This window comes from Oncorhynchus tshawytscha, linkage group LG09 (assembly GCF_018296145.1).
Source record: "Oncorhynchus tshawytscha isolate Ot180627B linkage group LG09, Otsh_v2.0, whole genome shotgun sequence".
Classification (NCBI taxonomy): domain Eukaryota; kingdom Metazoa; phylum Chordata; class Actinopteri; order Salmoniformes; family Salmonidae; genus Oncorhynchus; species Oncorhynchus tshawytscha.
Genome location: NC_056437.1, coordinates 24,944,978 through 24,961,952, shown reverse-complemented (window position 1 = coordinate 24,961,952; position 16,975 = coordinate 24,944,978). Strand labels below are relative to the sequence as shown.

The 16,975-nt window shown below is 43.4% G+C and overlaps 1 protein-coding gene across 7 annotated transcripts in view; it reads right to left on the bottom strand.

Annotated features, from left to right (window-relative positions):
• Positions 1-5,643: 5,643 nt before the first annotated feature.
• The window catches only part of LOC112257620 (acetyl-CoA carboxylase), a 51,413-nt gene continuing 40,081 nt past the window's right edge, over positions 5,644-16,975 (bottom strand). For all 7 annotated transcript variants that reach the window (XM_024431322.2, XM_024431324.2, XM_024431325.2 and 4 more), the window contains 4 exons: positions 9,311-9,465; positions 8,063-8,233; positions 7,078-7,214; positions 5,644-6,843 (listed from right to left, as the gene is read on the bottom strand). In XM_024431322.2, the coding sequence (XP_024287090.2) occupies positions 6,714-6,843; positions 7,078-7,214; positions 8,063-8,233; positions 9,311-9,465 (593 nt within the window). In that variant the 3' untranslated portion in view covers positions 5,644-6,713. The remainder of the gene's footprint in view (positions 6,844-7,077; positions 7,215-8,062; positions 8,234-9,310; positions 9,466-16,975) is intronic.

Genomic DNA, 16,975 nt, shown 5'->3' with positions numbered 1-16,975 from the left:
TGCCATCACCTAATGTTTCAGCACGATAATGCACCGCCCCATGTCGCAAGGATCTGTACACAATTCCTGGAAGCTGGAAATGTTCCAGTTCTTCCATGGCCTGCATACTCACCAGCCATGTTACACAATGAGCATGTTTGGGATGCTCTGGATCAACATGTACGACAGCATGTTCCAGTTTCCACCAATATCCAGCAACTTCGCACAGCCATTGAAGAGGAGTGGGACAACATCCCACAGGCCACAATCAACAGCCTGATCAACTCTATGAGAAGATGTGTTGTGCTGCGAGGCAAATGGTGGACACACCAGATACTAACTGGTATTCTGATCCACGCCCCTACCTTTTTCTTAAAGATATCTGTGATCTGTATTACCAGTCATGTGAAATCTATAGATTAGGGCCTAATTAATGTATTTCATTTGACTGATTGCCTGTTTTTGACTGAATGAACTGTTACTCAGTAAAACCTTAGAAATTGCTGCATCCTGTGTTTTATATTTTTGTTAACTGTAAATTGACATTTTTAAGGGGTAGATGTATTTTTCGTTAGGGATTTATTTTTAATCAATGGTTTTATATGTTGAAGGCAAGCAATAGGTAGAATAAATGTTTTCGGGTTACCTCAGTGCCTGTGTGGACTTACAGTTACAGTTAAGGTTAGTGCGTCCTTAAGGTTAGTGCGTCCTTAAGGTTAGTGCATCCTTAAGGTTAGTGCGTCCTTAAGGTTAGTGCGTCCTTAAGGTTAGTGCGTCCTTAAGGTTAGTGCGTCCTTAAGGTTAGTGCGTCCTTAAGGTTAGTGCGTCCTTAAGGTTAGTGCGTCCTTAAGGTTAGTGCGTCCTTAAGGTTAGTGCGTCCTTAAGGTTAGTGCGTCCTTAAGGTTAGTGAGTCCTTAAGGTTAGTGCGTCCTTAAGGTTAGTGAGTCCTTAAGGTTAGTGCTATGGTTCGGGAAGTTTAAAACAAAATGATAAAAAACGACGTGCCTACGTATCAGTATTATTTTAGTGCTTGCTAGAGAGCATTGTGAATTGCCATAGCGCAGTGATCTAAGCAGCGCGCTCCGGCTCCAAGATTCATGAGTGCTGGGCGATCTAGTGACCAGTCCAGTGGCGTTAGTTCAGCAAAGGACCGAGTTTGGGAAGCCCTGGACTAACCTATTATCGGTTTTCCATGATGTGACAATGGATAGGCTAACGGGTAGCCTATTGGAATATAATCAAATAACACTAGATTATCGCCAGTTGATGTCATTCAAACATGAATAGGCCTACATGCTAAATTCACCCGCACAGCTGATCTCCAGTTGCAACCATTATTGGTCACCTCATTACCACTCCCTAAAATGTGTGTGTTGCCTTAAAGTTAGTCCTACTTGCAACCAACGTCTTTCAAGATATGTTCGCCCTCTGGTTGGTATTGTAATCGGAACAATGTAGTGTCCTTTTTGAACATCTTTTCAATCCGAATTGCAGAAGTTCAGTTTAACAGCATGACACAAATTTAAAGGGTAGTGTTCCCGCTTTAACAGAGACTGTATTCATGGTAAATGCCGCATATGTCGCCTCAAACGGAAATTACCTTTACATTTTTATCACGGAATCTGTAACTCTTTAGTTTGAATAGAGCCCCAAGGGGGATTTATTCATTTTACAAGCATTCCGTACAATATAAAAAAGTACAGTATTTCCTTATTTACCATCTACTGTGTCAAATCTACTGTGGCAATTCACTCGACACTTTGTATGAATGGAAAAGAATGTTTGTGTAACCTATTATTATTTTATTCATGTCCTATTTGGTGATTCTGTAACTTCGGGCACTTTGGCCCTGCAAGCTGTCAGAAATAAAAACTTATTGAAACACCATTTTACCAGTATTATATTTATATTTGATTTCTCCAGAAACAATATCTGATAATGTCTGTGATCTTACAATTTAGGAATTTATATATTTGTCATTTTCCCCAGACAGCCAGAGACAAAGGTAATTTCCATCATCATTAAACATCCATTTTAGTTGAAAATGAAATATCATACAATTTATTTAACTCATTTGTACATGACCTTGTATGGAATATTGTTTTAAGTAATTTTTAAGGTTTTCCTACTATTAATAATTCAACCCCATCCCTGAATATATAAACTTGCCTTGGTCACAGCTGAAAACATCATGAAAAATAAGATATTTCCACCCCAACTTTTTGTGAAATTATGATAACAACCATATGATTTCCATATCTAAAACAAATCAATGTAAATTTTACATAATATACTAATATACCTAAAAAAAAAAATGGGTTGTGATGGAAATGTTTTGGTACCCTTCCCCAGATCTGTGCCTCGACACAATCCTGTTTCGGAGCTCTATGTACAATTCCTTCGACCTCATGGCTTGGTTTTTGCTTTGACATGCAATGTCAACTGTGGGACCTTATATATACAGGTGTGTGTCTTTCCAAATCAAGTCTAATCAATGGATTTTACCACAGGTGGACCCAGATCAAGTTGTAGAAACATTTTAAGGATGAACAACGGAGAAAAAAATGCACCTGACCTCAATTTCAAGACTCATAGTAAAGGGTCTGAATACTTACAGTACCAGTCAAAAGTTTGAACACACCTAGTCATTCAAGGGTTTTTATTTATTTGTACTATTTTCTACATTGTAGAATAAAACTATGAAATAACACATGGAATCATGTAGTAACCAAACAAATCAAAATATTTTGAGATTCTTCAAAGTAGCCACATTTTGCCTTGATGCTCTTGGCATTCTCTCAACCAGCTTGACCTGGAATGCTTTTCCAACAGTCTTGAAGGACTTCCCACATGCTGAGCACTTGTTGGCTGCTTTTCCTTCACTCTGCTGTCCAACTCATCCCAAACCATCTCAATTGGGTTGAGGTCAGGTGATTGTGGAGGTCAGGTCATCTGATGCAGCACTCCATCACTCTCCTTCTTGGTCAAATAGCCCTTACACAGCCTGGAGGTGTGTTGGGTCATTATCCTGTTGAAAAACAAATGGTAACCAAATGATAGCGCAAACTAGATGAGATGCCGTATTGTTGCAGAATGCTGTGGTAGATATACTGGTTAAGTGTGCCTTGAATTCTAAATAAATCACAGACAGTATAACCAGCAAAGCACCATTACATCACCTCCATGCTTCATGGTGGGAACCACACATGCGGAGATCATCCATTCACCTACTCTGCATCTCACAAAGACACGGCAGTTGGAACCAAAAATCTCATATTTGGACTCGGACCAAAGGACAGATTTCCACTGGTCTAAATTCCATTGCTTGTGTTTCTTGGCCCAAGCACGTCTCTTCTTATTAGTGTCCTTTAATAGTGGTTTCTTTGCAGAAATTTGACCATGAAGGCCTGATTCACACAGTCTTCTCTGAACAGTTGATGTTGAGATGTGTTTGTTACTTGAACTGTGTGAAGCATTTATTTGGGCTGCAATTTCTGAGGCTGGTAACTGTAATGAACTCTCCAGCAGAGGTAACTCTGGGTCTTCCTTTCCTGTGGCGGTCCTCATGAGAGCCAGTTTCATCATAGCGCTTGATGGTTTTTGCGACAGCATTTGAAGAAACTTTCAAAGTTCTTATAATGTTCCAGATTGACTGACCTTCCTGTCTCAAACTAATGATGGACTGTCGTTTCTCTTTGCTTATTTGAGCTGTTCTTGCCATATTATGGACTTCGTCTTTTACCAAATAGGGCTATCTTCTATGTACCACCCCTACCTTGCCACAAAACAGCTGATTTGCTCAAATGCTTCTTGGTGACTGGGGGGCAGTATTGAGTAGCTTGGATGAATAAGGTGCCCAGAGTAAACTGCCTGCTACTAAGTCCCAGATGCTAATATATGCATATTTAAAAAATATATAATTTAAAATTACTTATATTAAGCAAACCAAACAGCAGTTTATTTTGTATTTACGGATAGCCAGGGGCACACTACAACACTCAGACATAATATACAAACAAAGCATGTGGGTTTAGTGAGTCTGCCAGAGATCAGAGGCAGTAGATGGCAAGGGATGTCCTCTTGAAGTATGTGACCTGGACTATTTTCCTGTCCTGCTAAGCATCCAAAATGTAACGAGTACTTTTGGGTGTCAGGGAACATGTATGGCGTAGAAAGTACATTGGTTGTCAAAAATATAAATAGTAAAGTACAGATACCCCAAAACACTACTTAAGTAGTACTTTAAAGTATTTTTACACCACTGGTTATTAAACTATATAAAATGACAAGTTGTTGTGTATGCTCCATTTCAGATACTTTGTACATTTGAATGTTGTAGTAATAGGACCTAGGCCTAGAGGTTGAGTGAGCAAGCAAACATTTTTTTAATAGCAAACACCGATCCCAATGACTCCATGGAGAGAAAGAACTGCGGATCAATAATTAACTCAAAATTACAGTGAACATTTTAAAACACTTGTAATACTGACTGTATAACTCCAGTGTACAGTACCTAGTTCTCTTTAACATGATTGCCATTTCATACATTAGTCACTTAAATGCTTCACATTTTCAACAAAAACAAATACAGAAAAACACATTTTGAACATGTTTTCCTTTGGTTGGAATAAGCTACAATAATTGCCAAAAATATACCCCACGGTAGAAAACTACTCATTCTTAACCATTATGGCAACAATTACCATTGATAGTGTTTGCTTCTGTGTCAGACCTTTAGTATACTACAGAGCAAGCTGTGCTGCACTAAAGCCTGATGTAAGTAATAGAACCGTAAGGTGTATTCAAAGCAACGTGTGTAAGGCGACAGCCGCTCGTCTATCTGCTTCAGCGTGTCTGCCTGCCCTGGTCTCACCCCAGGGCCAGTGTGGTTGGTATGAATTGGCCTCTCCTCCTGCTGGACTCGTCTCTCCAGGCCCAGGGCAGATCGGCCTACTTTCCCCAATCACAATGCCCCGGTAGCGCCACGCAACACTCACTATCCTGGGTTTTAGCAGTAAATAAGTGCTCCCTCCAAAAGTTCCAATCTTCTGGCATTTTATTTTCAAGATAACCATCAAAACACCCCAAAACCAAATGCATGTTTTCCTGTCCTATAGGACAGAGGCTCTTTGTGATTGCAAATGGATGAAGAGCTGCTTCCACTTTGGTCAATTGTGTAGTCCCCAAGCTTGGCCTCATTCATGTTAGCTATACAAGTATATCGTTTCTGGTCTCTGCTTTGTTGATAATTTTTCAAATTGCACTTACATATACACATATATTAGATACACTGAGTGTACAAAACATGAACACCTGCTCTATCCATGACAGACTGACCAGGTGAAAGCTACAGTATGATGAGTTATTGATGTCACTTGTTAAATCCACTTCAATCAGTGTAGATAAAGGGGAGGAGACAGGTTAAAGAAGGATTTTTAAGCCTTGAGACATGGACTGTGTATGAGTGCCATTCAGAAGGTGAATGAGCAAGACAAAAGATTTAAGTGCTTTTGAACGGGCTATCGTAAGTGTCAAGTGCACCGGTTTGAGTGTATCAAGAACTGCAACGCTGCTGGGTTTTTCATGCTCAACAGTTTCCCGTGTGTATCAAGAATGGTCCCCCACCCAAAGGACATCCAGCCAACTTGACAACTGTTGCAAGCATTGGAATCAACATAGCCCAGCATCCCTGTGGAATGCTTTCAACACCTTGTAGAGTCCATGCCCCAACAAATTGAGGCTATTCTCTGGGCAAAAGGGGTTGCAACTCAATATTAGGAAGGAGTTTATCAACACGAACACACATTCTGTAAGACTTGTGTAAATTCATTACCCTGGACATCAGTCCCCCTTCCCTCCAGAATCATTGCCAACAGTTTGATCAGTAACAGCACAAACTCATTGGCTCCTCCAACCCCAGTTTCCAACACAGTTCCTCCACAGGGGCAGTGCCAGGGTGCAGTGCACCGGAGACAGTGGGGCCAGGAAGAGAGGCCCTCTAGGTTTATAACTGGTGCTAATGTGAGTCCTTTGTCCAGATCATATTCACATTCTGATTGCGCCCACATTGCCTCTGATAAATACCCTTTTATATTTAAAAAAACAAAACAAAAACAAAAAAAACACTGACTCTCTTGCATACTCACACACTGGTGATACGCTCATCTTTCCTGATTGCTTCAACTACCTGGTATCCATGCTCATCGACTCGGTACTGCTTGTATTTAGCCTCAATATTTAATTGATTGTGTTATTAATACCTTATTTTATTTATCTAATTTCTTACTTTTTAATTCTGCATTGCTGGGAAAAGGCTCATTAGTAAGCATTTCACAGTAAAGTCTACACCTGTTGTATTCAGAGCATGTGACATAATTTGATCTACACATGGTAGTAAAATGTCTCTTATCCGCCAACCACTGTGACCAGATTTCCTGGTGCCTCCCTGTATGCAAATCATGTGACAGATATTCTTTCAAAATAGAAATATTTTTTGTAAGACAATTATTGATGCCATTAGTCAATGGAGCTACCCGTCAATGGTTTTAGAGACCGGTATAATGATTTAAATGGATTGACCATCCTGATCTGTTTACAATGGGTCCCTGACTAACTCCGGAGGTGGTCAGGAAGATATAGATTTTTGTGATCATACCTTTATAAAAATGTGAACAAGATCAGAATGTGGACAAGATCAAGACAAAGGACATGTTAGAACCAGGTATAAATGAGGCTTAGGTGGCAGCCGGTGCAGCATCCATGGTAGACAGGATGCGCACCACCTCAGCACGCTGTGTTGGGGAGATGTGTTGGGTCATGTGCACGATGGAATCCATGGCAACCTCAGGATTGGCTTGGACCAGGCTAAGAAAAGAGATGAGATTGTGTAAAATTACAGCAATGCACAGCAAAACAAAAGATTACATGGAATAAATGGATTCTGTAGGAATCAGTGACATTGCACTTTCCTGACACCAGGAAATATCCCCCTGTATAAACAGATGGTATTATACAAGGCTTTGAGTTGACTGCTAGCGGACATCTAAAGGCCGGTAAAGTTCCCAGTGATCAGCCTGTTAAACAGGCCGTCTGTCTCACCTGCGGATCTGCTTGAGGATGTGGTCCCTGCGGATGTACTTAATGTTCTCGTCAACGATAGACCTGGCTCCCTCCTCCTCCTTCAACTGCTTCTCCAGCCACTCCACTACCTCCTCATTGCTGTCCCATAGATACGCCTGCACACGTACACAGAGAGAAGAGGGGAAGATGACTCTTTGGCCTTAAATTAGCCCATTTTCGAGCAGGAGAGAACTACAATAATTATTTCATAGCCTTGAGCGTTTGAACTAGCAAACCAAGAAAGTTAAAAATATATATAATAATAATAATAATAATAATAATAATAATATCCTTTCAGAAGTGAAAGAGCTACAAAGCAGACCACCGATGCCTTTTTGACTGGACCTGATAGAGAGATCCCTATTCATGAGCACAGCCAGTCTGATCCCAAACAAAGGCAGACGGGGGCTTAGGCAGATTGGGAGGGTGTGACCTCACACCGTTTTAAGAGCGCTCCTGCTTGTAGCCCGCAAGAACATTTAATGCCCTTATTAATCATTTTTTATCCGTTTGATTTTAATTAAGAAACAGTGTGTCGCACTCCTATCTGCACGTGCCAGGGCTCGGATTAATTGTAGCTTAAGATAGCCGGTCCTGATTGGAGTAATGTATTAAGCTAACAAGACGGCCGCTTCTAAAGATATACTCTCAGTGTACCTCAGGAGCTGGGCTTTTTCTAGTCACCCCTGAAGGCAGAAGTCTGGGCTGAGGGACATCTCTTCTATCACCATCACATCAGGTTATTTCTACCTAGCCATATCCAAGACCACAACAACTCCTGGTTTGAAATTTAACTGATCAGAATGTATTGGTTTTTGAAAATGACTAAAACCATACTTTAATGAGACCGTAAAGGAAGGTGTAGATATACTCTGCAGCCTCTAAGCCGACAGTGACCGTCAGTGTCTCGGTGCTGTGGTGGGCAGGTTTAAGGAAAGTAGAGGAGCAGGTAGTGGCCAGTCACCTTGACAGTCCCCTCAGCCTCTACGAACCAGCGTCTCAGCATGGCCTGAATCTGTCCATCAGTCAGATCGCTGTTGGCCACCTGGATCTTCATCTTGACCGTGTCCTCCAGCAGCAGACGCCTCAGACGCCAGTAGAAGAAGTGACGTGACGTCCGCCACTCCAGGATGTCCTGGGAAACCATCAAACCACACAAACACACCAGAGCTTCAGAGAGGATATATCTCACAGACAAGCCATACTGGCTGACACTGTACTTTTAACATTTAAAGAGTCGTATAATGTAGAGTTATCACCAAAACAAAATACTTAGTTTCCATACAGGTTTTATTATTTATTTTGAACTGAATAAAATATTTGTTCATCATGATATGAGAACTTGAGTGCAAGCAGTGGCATCCTGTCATTTATTTGGGCTGAGCAACACCTGCTTTGAGGTACATATTTTGTTATTAATACGTGTCACATATCAGTTTGAAAGCAATGTGAAAAAAATATATATAATTAATAGTTAATAAAGCCGCACACACACATGGTCTCTTGTTTTCTTGCTCCAAAATGCAGGTGTTCCAGTCTAACTCAATGCTTTGTGGTGGTGGGGCGGGCCAGCAGAAATAAGAGCATTGCACCATGATTGGCTCACCAAGATTTACATGCTAAAATTGCCACAGTGCAAGAGAGACCCCCAGAGATATCCATTGGTCCTTCGTATTCTAATGGGAATCTGTGTGTCTGTCAATCACAGATTATTGTGCGGTTGCATTTGCAGGCATCTTGAGAGCGTCAGAGATCGTCATCTCTTATACAAAAATGCCCCAGCAGTCTTCTCTCATGAAGTAACCCATTGTGCGTACATGAGTGTGTGTTTCGAGTGTGTGAGCGCGTGTGTGTGATAGAGAGCCCGGAATCCTGCCTGGGGCTGTTCTGTGCTTGCTGAGGTGATGGGCCGGGTCATCAGCAGATAATTATAAAGACACATCTCACAGCCTGAGAGAGAGATTGGAACACACCATTCCCTAGGCATCTCATCAACTGTACCAGGCTACTGCATCCTGGGTAATACAGGCTTGGTTACTCACACACCGCATAGACACAGTTGTGTGTATGAGTTAGATTTGAAAGAAAAACTCAAATTTCTTCTCATATAGCTATGGGGGACCCTATTACACCCTTCATTTTCATAGTGTTCTGACACAATCTCTGTTGATCACTTTTGCTTCAGCGTGACTTTGTGACAATGTCGTCTCACCGTGATGACGCCCTTCTCCTGCATGCGTCCCGGGGTGTCATGGAGGTCAGCAAACTGCACGGCTACCTGGTGGTAGATAGGTAACAGGAACTCCTCCCGCTCCTTCAGTTTGGTCTCCAGTTCCTTCCTCTCTGGCAGGCCCAGTTCTGGGGTACCTGGGGAGGGGGACCAAAATGAGCAGGAGGGTTACAACAAACCATACTGAGCAGGTTATGGTGAGACAGGGATTATTCACAGAGGTATGATTCAAGCCAGCTGCATGCAGAGAACATTTATGTAACATTAGAAACTAACATGCCAAGGACATTGTGTCAATGTGATGCTGAATGTTTGGGATGAGCTACACTTCCTTATTCACTGAATTGGTATTTTGTTATTTATTTCACCTTTATTTAACCAGGTAGGCCAGTTGAGAACAAGTTCTCATTTACAATGAGAACGAGAGGGTGCGGGCAGGAATCGGTGGATGAGCATACACTTAGTTTTCCTTGCACTTAAAAGCAGTTGGAGGCCTTGGAAGGAGTGTTGTATGGCATTGAAGCGCGTTTGGAGGTTAGTTAACAGTGTCCAAAGAAGGGACAGAAGTATACAGAATGGTGTTGTCTGAGTAGAGGTGGATCAGAGAATCACCAGCAGCAAGAGCGACATCATTGATATATATATAGAGAAAAGAGTCAGCCCGAGAATTGAACCCTGTGGCACACCCATAGAGACTGCCAGAGGTCCGGACAACAGGTCCTCCGATTTAACACACTGAACTCTGAGAAGTAGTTGGTGAACCAGGTGAGGCAGTCATTTGAGAAGCCAAGGCTATGGAGTCTGTCAATCAGAGTCGATGAAGACGGTTGCACAGTACTGTCTTTTATCAGTGGCAGTTATGATATCGTATAAGACCTTGAGCGTGGCTGAGGTGCACCCATGACCAGCTCGGAAACCAGATTGCATAGTGGATCTTTTGACTTCCGGTGCCGACAGAGATGGCCGCCTCGCTTCGCGTTCCTAGGAAACTATGCAGTTTTTTGTTTTTTTACGTGTTATTTCTTACACTAGTACCCCAGGTCATCTTAGGTTTCATTACATACAGCCGAGAAGAACTACTGAATATAAGATCAGCGTCAACTCACCATCAGTACGACCAAGAATATGTTTTTCGCGATGCGGATCCTGTGTTCTGCCTTACAACAAGTGTAACGAAGTGGATTACATGCAGCGACCTGAAAAAACGACTCAGAAAAAGAGGGAAACGAAGCGGTCTTCTGGTCAGACTCCGGAGACGGGCACATCGTGCACCACTCCCTAGCATTCTTCTCGCCAATGTCCAGTCTCTTGACAACAAGGTTGATGAAATCCGAGCAAGGGTAGCATTCCAGAGGGACATCAGAGACTGCAACGTTCTCTGCTTCACGGAAACATGGCTAACTGGAGAGACGCAATCCGAAGCAGTGCAGCCAGCGGGTTTCTCCACGCATCGCGCGGACAGAAACGAACATCTTTCTGGTAAGAAGAGGGGCGGGGGCGTATGCCTTATGACTAACGTGACATGGTGTGATGAGAGAAACATACAGGAACTCAAATCCTTCTGTTCACCTGATTTAGAATTCCTCACAATCAAATGTAGACCGCATTATCTACCAAGAGAATTCTCTTCGATTATAATCACAGCCGTATATATCCCCCCCCAAGCAGACACATCGATGGCTCTGAACGAACTTTATTTAACTCTCTGCAAACTGGAAACGATTTATCCGGAGGCTGCATTCATTGTAGCTGGGGATTTTAACAAGGCTAATCTGAAAACAAGACTCCCTAAATTTTATCAGCATATCGATTGCGCAACCAGGGGTGGAAAGACCCTGGATCATTGTTACTCTAACTTCCGCGACGCATATAAGGCCCTGCCCCGCCCCCTTTCGGAAAAGCTGACCACGACTCCATTTTGTTGATCCCTGCCTACAGACAGAAACTAAAACAAGAAGCTCCCACGCTGAGGTCTGTCCAACGCTGGTCTGACCAAGCTGACTCCACACTCCAAGACTGCTTCCATCACGTGGACTGGGAGATGTTTCGTATTGCGTCAGACAACAACATTGACGAATACGCTGATTCGGTGTGCGAGTTCATTAGAACGTGCGTTGAAGATGTCGTTCCCATAGCAACGATTAAAACATTCCCTAACCAGAAACCTTGGATTGATGGCAGCATTCGTGTGAAACTGAAGGCACGAACCACTGCTTTTAATCAGGGCAAGGTGTCTGGTAACATGGCTGAATACAAACAGTGCAGCTATTCCCTCCGCAAGGCTATCAAACAAGCTAAGCGCCAGTACAGAGACAAAGTAGAATCTCAATTCAACGGCTCAGACACAAGAGGTATGTGGCAGGGTCTACAGTCAATCACGGACTACAGGAAGAAACCCAGCCCAGTCACAGACCAGGATGTCTTGCTCCCAGGCAGACTAAATAACTTTTTTGCCCGCTTTGAGGACAATACAGTGCCACTGACACAGCCTGCAACGAAAACATGCGGTCTCTCCTTCACTGCAGCCGAAGTGAGTAAGACATTTAAACGTGTTAACCCTCGCAAGGCTGCAGGCCCAGACGGCATCCCCAGCCGCGCCCTCAGAGCATGCGCAGACCAGCTGGCCGGTGTGTTTACGGACATATTCAATCAATCCCTATACCAGTCTGCTGTTCCCACATGCTTCAAGAGGGCCACCATTGTTCCTGTTCCCAAGAAAGCTAAGGTAACTGAGCTAAACGACTACCGCCCCGTAGCACTCACATCCGTCATCATGAAGTGCTTTGAGAGACTAGTCAAGGACCATATCACCTCCACCCTACCTGACACCCTAGACCCACTCCAATTTGCTTACCGCCCAAATAGGTCCACAGACGATGCAATCTCAACCACACTGCACACTGCCCTAACCCATCTGGACAAGAGGAATACCTATGTGAGAATGCTGTTCATCGACTACAGCTCGGCATTCAACACCATAGTACCCTCCAAGCTCGTCATCAAGCTCGAGACCCTGGGTCTCGACCCCGCCCTGTGCAACTGGGTTCTGGACTTCCTGACGGGCCGCCCCCAGGTGGTGAGGGTAGGCAACAACATCTCCTCCCCGCTGATCCTCAACACTGGGGCCCCACAAGGGTGCGTTCTGAGCCCTCTCCTGTACTCCCTGTTCACCCACGACTGCGTGGCCACGCACGCCTCCAACTCAATCATCAAGTTTGCGGACGACACAACAGTGGTAGGCTTGATTACCAACAACGACGAGACGGCCTACAGGGAGGAGGTGAGGGCCCTCGGAGTGTGGTGTCAGGAAAATAACCTCACACTCAACGTCAACAAAACTAAGGAGATGATTGTGGACTTCAGGAAACAGCAGAGGGAACACCCCCATCCACATCGATGGAACAGTAGTGGAGAGGGTAGCAAGTTTTAAGTTCCTCGGCATACACATCACAGACAAACTGAATTGGTCCACTCACACAGACAGCATCGTGAGGAAGGCGCAGCAGCGCCTCTTCAACCTCAGGAGGCTGAAGAAATTTGGCTTGTCACCAAAAGCACTCAAACTTCTACAGATGCACAATCGAGAGCATCCTGGCGGGCTGTATCACCGCCTGGTATGGCAACTGCACCGCCCTCAACCGTAAGGCTCTCCAGAGGGTAGTGAGGTCTGCACAACGCATCACCGGGGGCAAACTACCTGCCCTCCAGGACACCTACACCACCCGATGCTACAGGAAGGCCATAAAGATCATCAAGGACATCAACCACCCGAGCCACTGCCTGTTCGCCCCGCTGTCATCCAGAAGGCGAGGTCAGTACAGGTGCATCAAAGCTGGGACCGAGAGACTGAAAAACAGCTTCTATCTCAAGGCCATCAGACTGTTAAACAGCCACCACTAACATTGAGTGGCTACTGCCAATGACACTGACTCTACTCCAGCCACTTTAATAATGGGAATTGATGGGAAATGTAAATATATCACTAGCCACTTTAAACAATGCTACCTTATATGTTACTTACCCTACATTATTCATCTCATATGCATACGTAGATACTGTACTCTATATCATCAACTGCATCCTTATGTAATACATGTATCACTAGCCACTTTAACTATGCCACTTGGTTTACATACTCATCTCATATGTATATACTGTACTCGATATCATCTACTGTATCTTGCCTATGCTGCTCTGTACCATCACTCATTCATATATCCTTATGTACATATTCTTTATCCCCTTACACTGTGTATAAGACAGTAGTTTTTTTTTTTGGAATTGTTAGTTAGATTACTTGTTCGTTATTACTGCATTGTCGGAACTAGAAGCACAAGCATTTCGCTACACTCGCATTAACATCTGCTAACCATGTGTATGTGACAAATAAAATTTGATTTGATTTGAGAAGGTACGGTGGGATTCGAAATGGTCAGTGATCTGTTTGTTAACTTGGCTTTCGTATATTTTAGAAAGGCAGGGCAGGATGGATATAGGTCTAACAGTTTTGGTCTAGAGTGTCTCCCCCTTTAAGGAGGAGGATGACTGCGTCAGATTTCCAATCTTTGGGGATCTCAGACGATACAAAAGATATGTTGAACAGGCTAGTAATAGGGGTAGCAACAATTTCAGCGGATCATTTTAGAAAGAGAGGGTCCAAATTGTATAGCCCAGCTGATTTGTAGGGATCCAGATTTTGCAGCTCTTCCAGAACATCAGCTGTCTGGATTTGGGAAAAGGAGTAGTGGGGGGGACTTGGGCAGGTTGCTGCGGGGGGTGCAGAGCTGTTGGCCGGGGTAGGGGTAGCCAGGTGGACAGCATGGCCGGCCGTAGAAAAATGCTTATTGAAAATTGAAATTCTCAATTATCGTAGATTTATCTGTGGTGACAGTGTTTCCTAGCCTCAGTGCAGTGGGCAGCTGGGAGGAGGTGCTCTTATTCTCCATGGATTAGTGACCCGAAACGTTTTGGAATTAGTGCTACAGGATGCAAATTTCTGTTTGAAAAAGCTAGCCTTAGCTTTCCTAGCTGACTCAGTATATTGGTTCCTGACTTCCCTGAAAAGTTGCATATCGTGGGGGCTATTTGATGCTAATGCAGAACGCCACAGGATGTTTTTGTGCTGGTCGAGGGCAGTCAGGTCTGGGTCAATTCTGGGTTGAACCAAGGGCTATATCTGTTCTTAGTACTACATTTTTTGAACGGGGCATGCTTATTTAAGATGTGAGGAAAGTACTTTTAAAAGAGCAACAAGGCATCCTCTACTGACGGAATGATGTCAATATACTTCCAGGATACCCGGGCAAGGTCGATTAGAATTGCCTGCTCGCAGAAGTGTTTTAGGGAGCGTTTGACAGTGAGGAGGGGTGGTCGTTTGACCGCATACCCATTACGGATGCAGGCAATGAGACAATGATCGTTGAGATCCTGGTTGAAGACAGCAGAGGTGTATTTAGAGTGCAAATGGATGATGTCTAAGGATGATATCTAAGAGGGTGCCCATGGTTATGGGTGTAGGGTTGTACCTGGTAGGTTCCTTGATAATTTGTGTGAGATTGAGGGCATCTACAGTGCCTTGCGAAAGTATTCGGCCCCCTTGAACTTTGCGACCTTTTGCCACATTTCAGGCTTCAAACATAAAGATATAAAACTGAATTTTTTTGTGAAGAATCAACAAGTGGGACAAAAACATGAAGTGGAACGACATTTATTGGATATTTCAAACTTTAACAAATAAAAAACTGAAAAATTGGGCGTGCAAAATTATTCAGCCCCTTTACTTTCAGTGCAGCAAACTCTCCAGAAGTTCAGTGAGGATCTCTGAATGATCCAATGTTGACCTAAATGACTAATGATGATAAATACAATCCACCTGTGTGTAATCAAGTCTCCGTATAAATGCACCTGCACTGTGATAGTCTCAGAGGTCCGTTAAAAGCGCAGAGAGCATCATGAAGAACAAGGAACACACCAGGCAGGTCCGAGATACTGTTGTGAAGAAGTTTAAAGCCGGATTTGGATACAAAAGATTTCCCAAGCTTTAAACATCCCAAGGAGCACTGTGCAAGCGATAATATTGAAATGGAAGGAGTATCAGACCACTGCAAATCTACCAAGACCTGGCCGTCCCTCTAAACTTTCAGCTCATACAAGGAGAAGACTGATCAGAGATGCAGCCAAGAGGCCCATGATCACTCTGGATGAACTGCAGAGACCTACAGCTGAGGTGGGAGACTCTGTCCATAGGACAACAATCAGTCGTATATTGCACAAATCTGGCCTTTATGGAAGAGTGGCAAGAAGAAAGCCATTTCTTAAAGATATCCATAAAAAGTGTCGTTTAAAGTTTGCCACAAGCCACCTGGGAGACACACCAAACACGTGGAAGAAGGTGCTCTGGTCAGATGAAACCAAAATTGAACTTTTTGGCAACAATGCAAAACATTATGTTTGGCGTAAAAGCAACACAGCTCATCACCCTGAACACACCATCCCCACTGTCAAACATGGTGGTGGCAGCATCATGGTTTGGGCCTGCTTTTCTTCAGCAGGGACAGGGAAGATGGTTAAAATTGATGGGAAGATGGATGGAGCCAAATAGAGGACCATTCTGGAAGAAAACCTGATGGAGTCTGCAAAAGACCTGAAACTGGGACGGAGATTTGTCTTCCAACAAGACAATGATCCAAAACATAAAGCAAAATCTACAATGGAATGGTTCAAAAATAAACATATCCAGGTGTTAGAATGGCCAAGTCAAAGTCCAGACCTGAATCCAATCGAGAATCTGTGTTAAGAACTGAAAACTGCTGTTCACAAATGCTCTCCATCCAACCTCACTGAGCTCGAGCTGTTTTGCAAGGAGGAATGGGAAAAAAATTCAGTCTCTCGATGTGCAAAACTGATAGACATACCCCAAGCGACTTACAGCTGTAATCGCAGCAAAAGGTGGCGCTACAAAGTATTAACTTAATAAGGGGGCTGAATAATTTTGCACGCCCAATTTTTCAGTTTTTGATTTGTTAAAAAAAATTGAAATAGCCAATAAATGTCGTTCCACTTCATGATTGTGTCCCACTTGTTGTTGATTCTTCACAAAAAAATACAGTTTTATATCATTATGTTTGAAGCCTGAAATGTGGCAAAAGGTCAAAGTTCAAGGGGGCCGAATACTTTTGCAAGGCACTGTAGCTTAGATTGTAGGTCGGCCGGGGTGTTAAGCATATCCCAGTTAGGTCACCTAACAGTACGAACTCTGAAGATGGATGGGGGGGGGAAACAATTCATATATGATGTCCAGGGCACAGCTGGGGGCTGAAGGGGGTCTATAACAAGCAGCAATGGTGAGAGATTTGTTTCTGGAAAGGTGGATTTTTAAAAGAACAAACTCAAATTATTATTTGGGCAAAGACCTGGATAGTAAGACAGAACTCTACAGGCTCGCTCAGCAGTAGATCGCAACTCCACCCCCTTTGGCAGTTCTCTTTTCGGAAAATGTTATAGTTAGGGATGGAAATTTCAGGATTTTTGCTGGCCTTCCTAAGCCAGTTGGTGGAGTGTGCTAAAGCAGAGAAATAAACAAACTTAGAGAGGAGGCTTCTAATGTTAACATGCATGAAACCAAGGCTTTTACAGTTACAGAAGTCA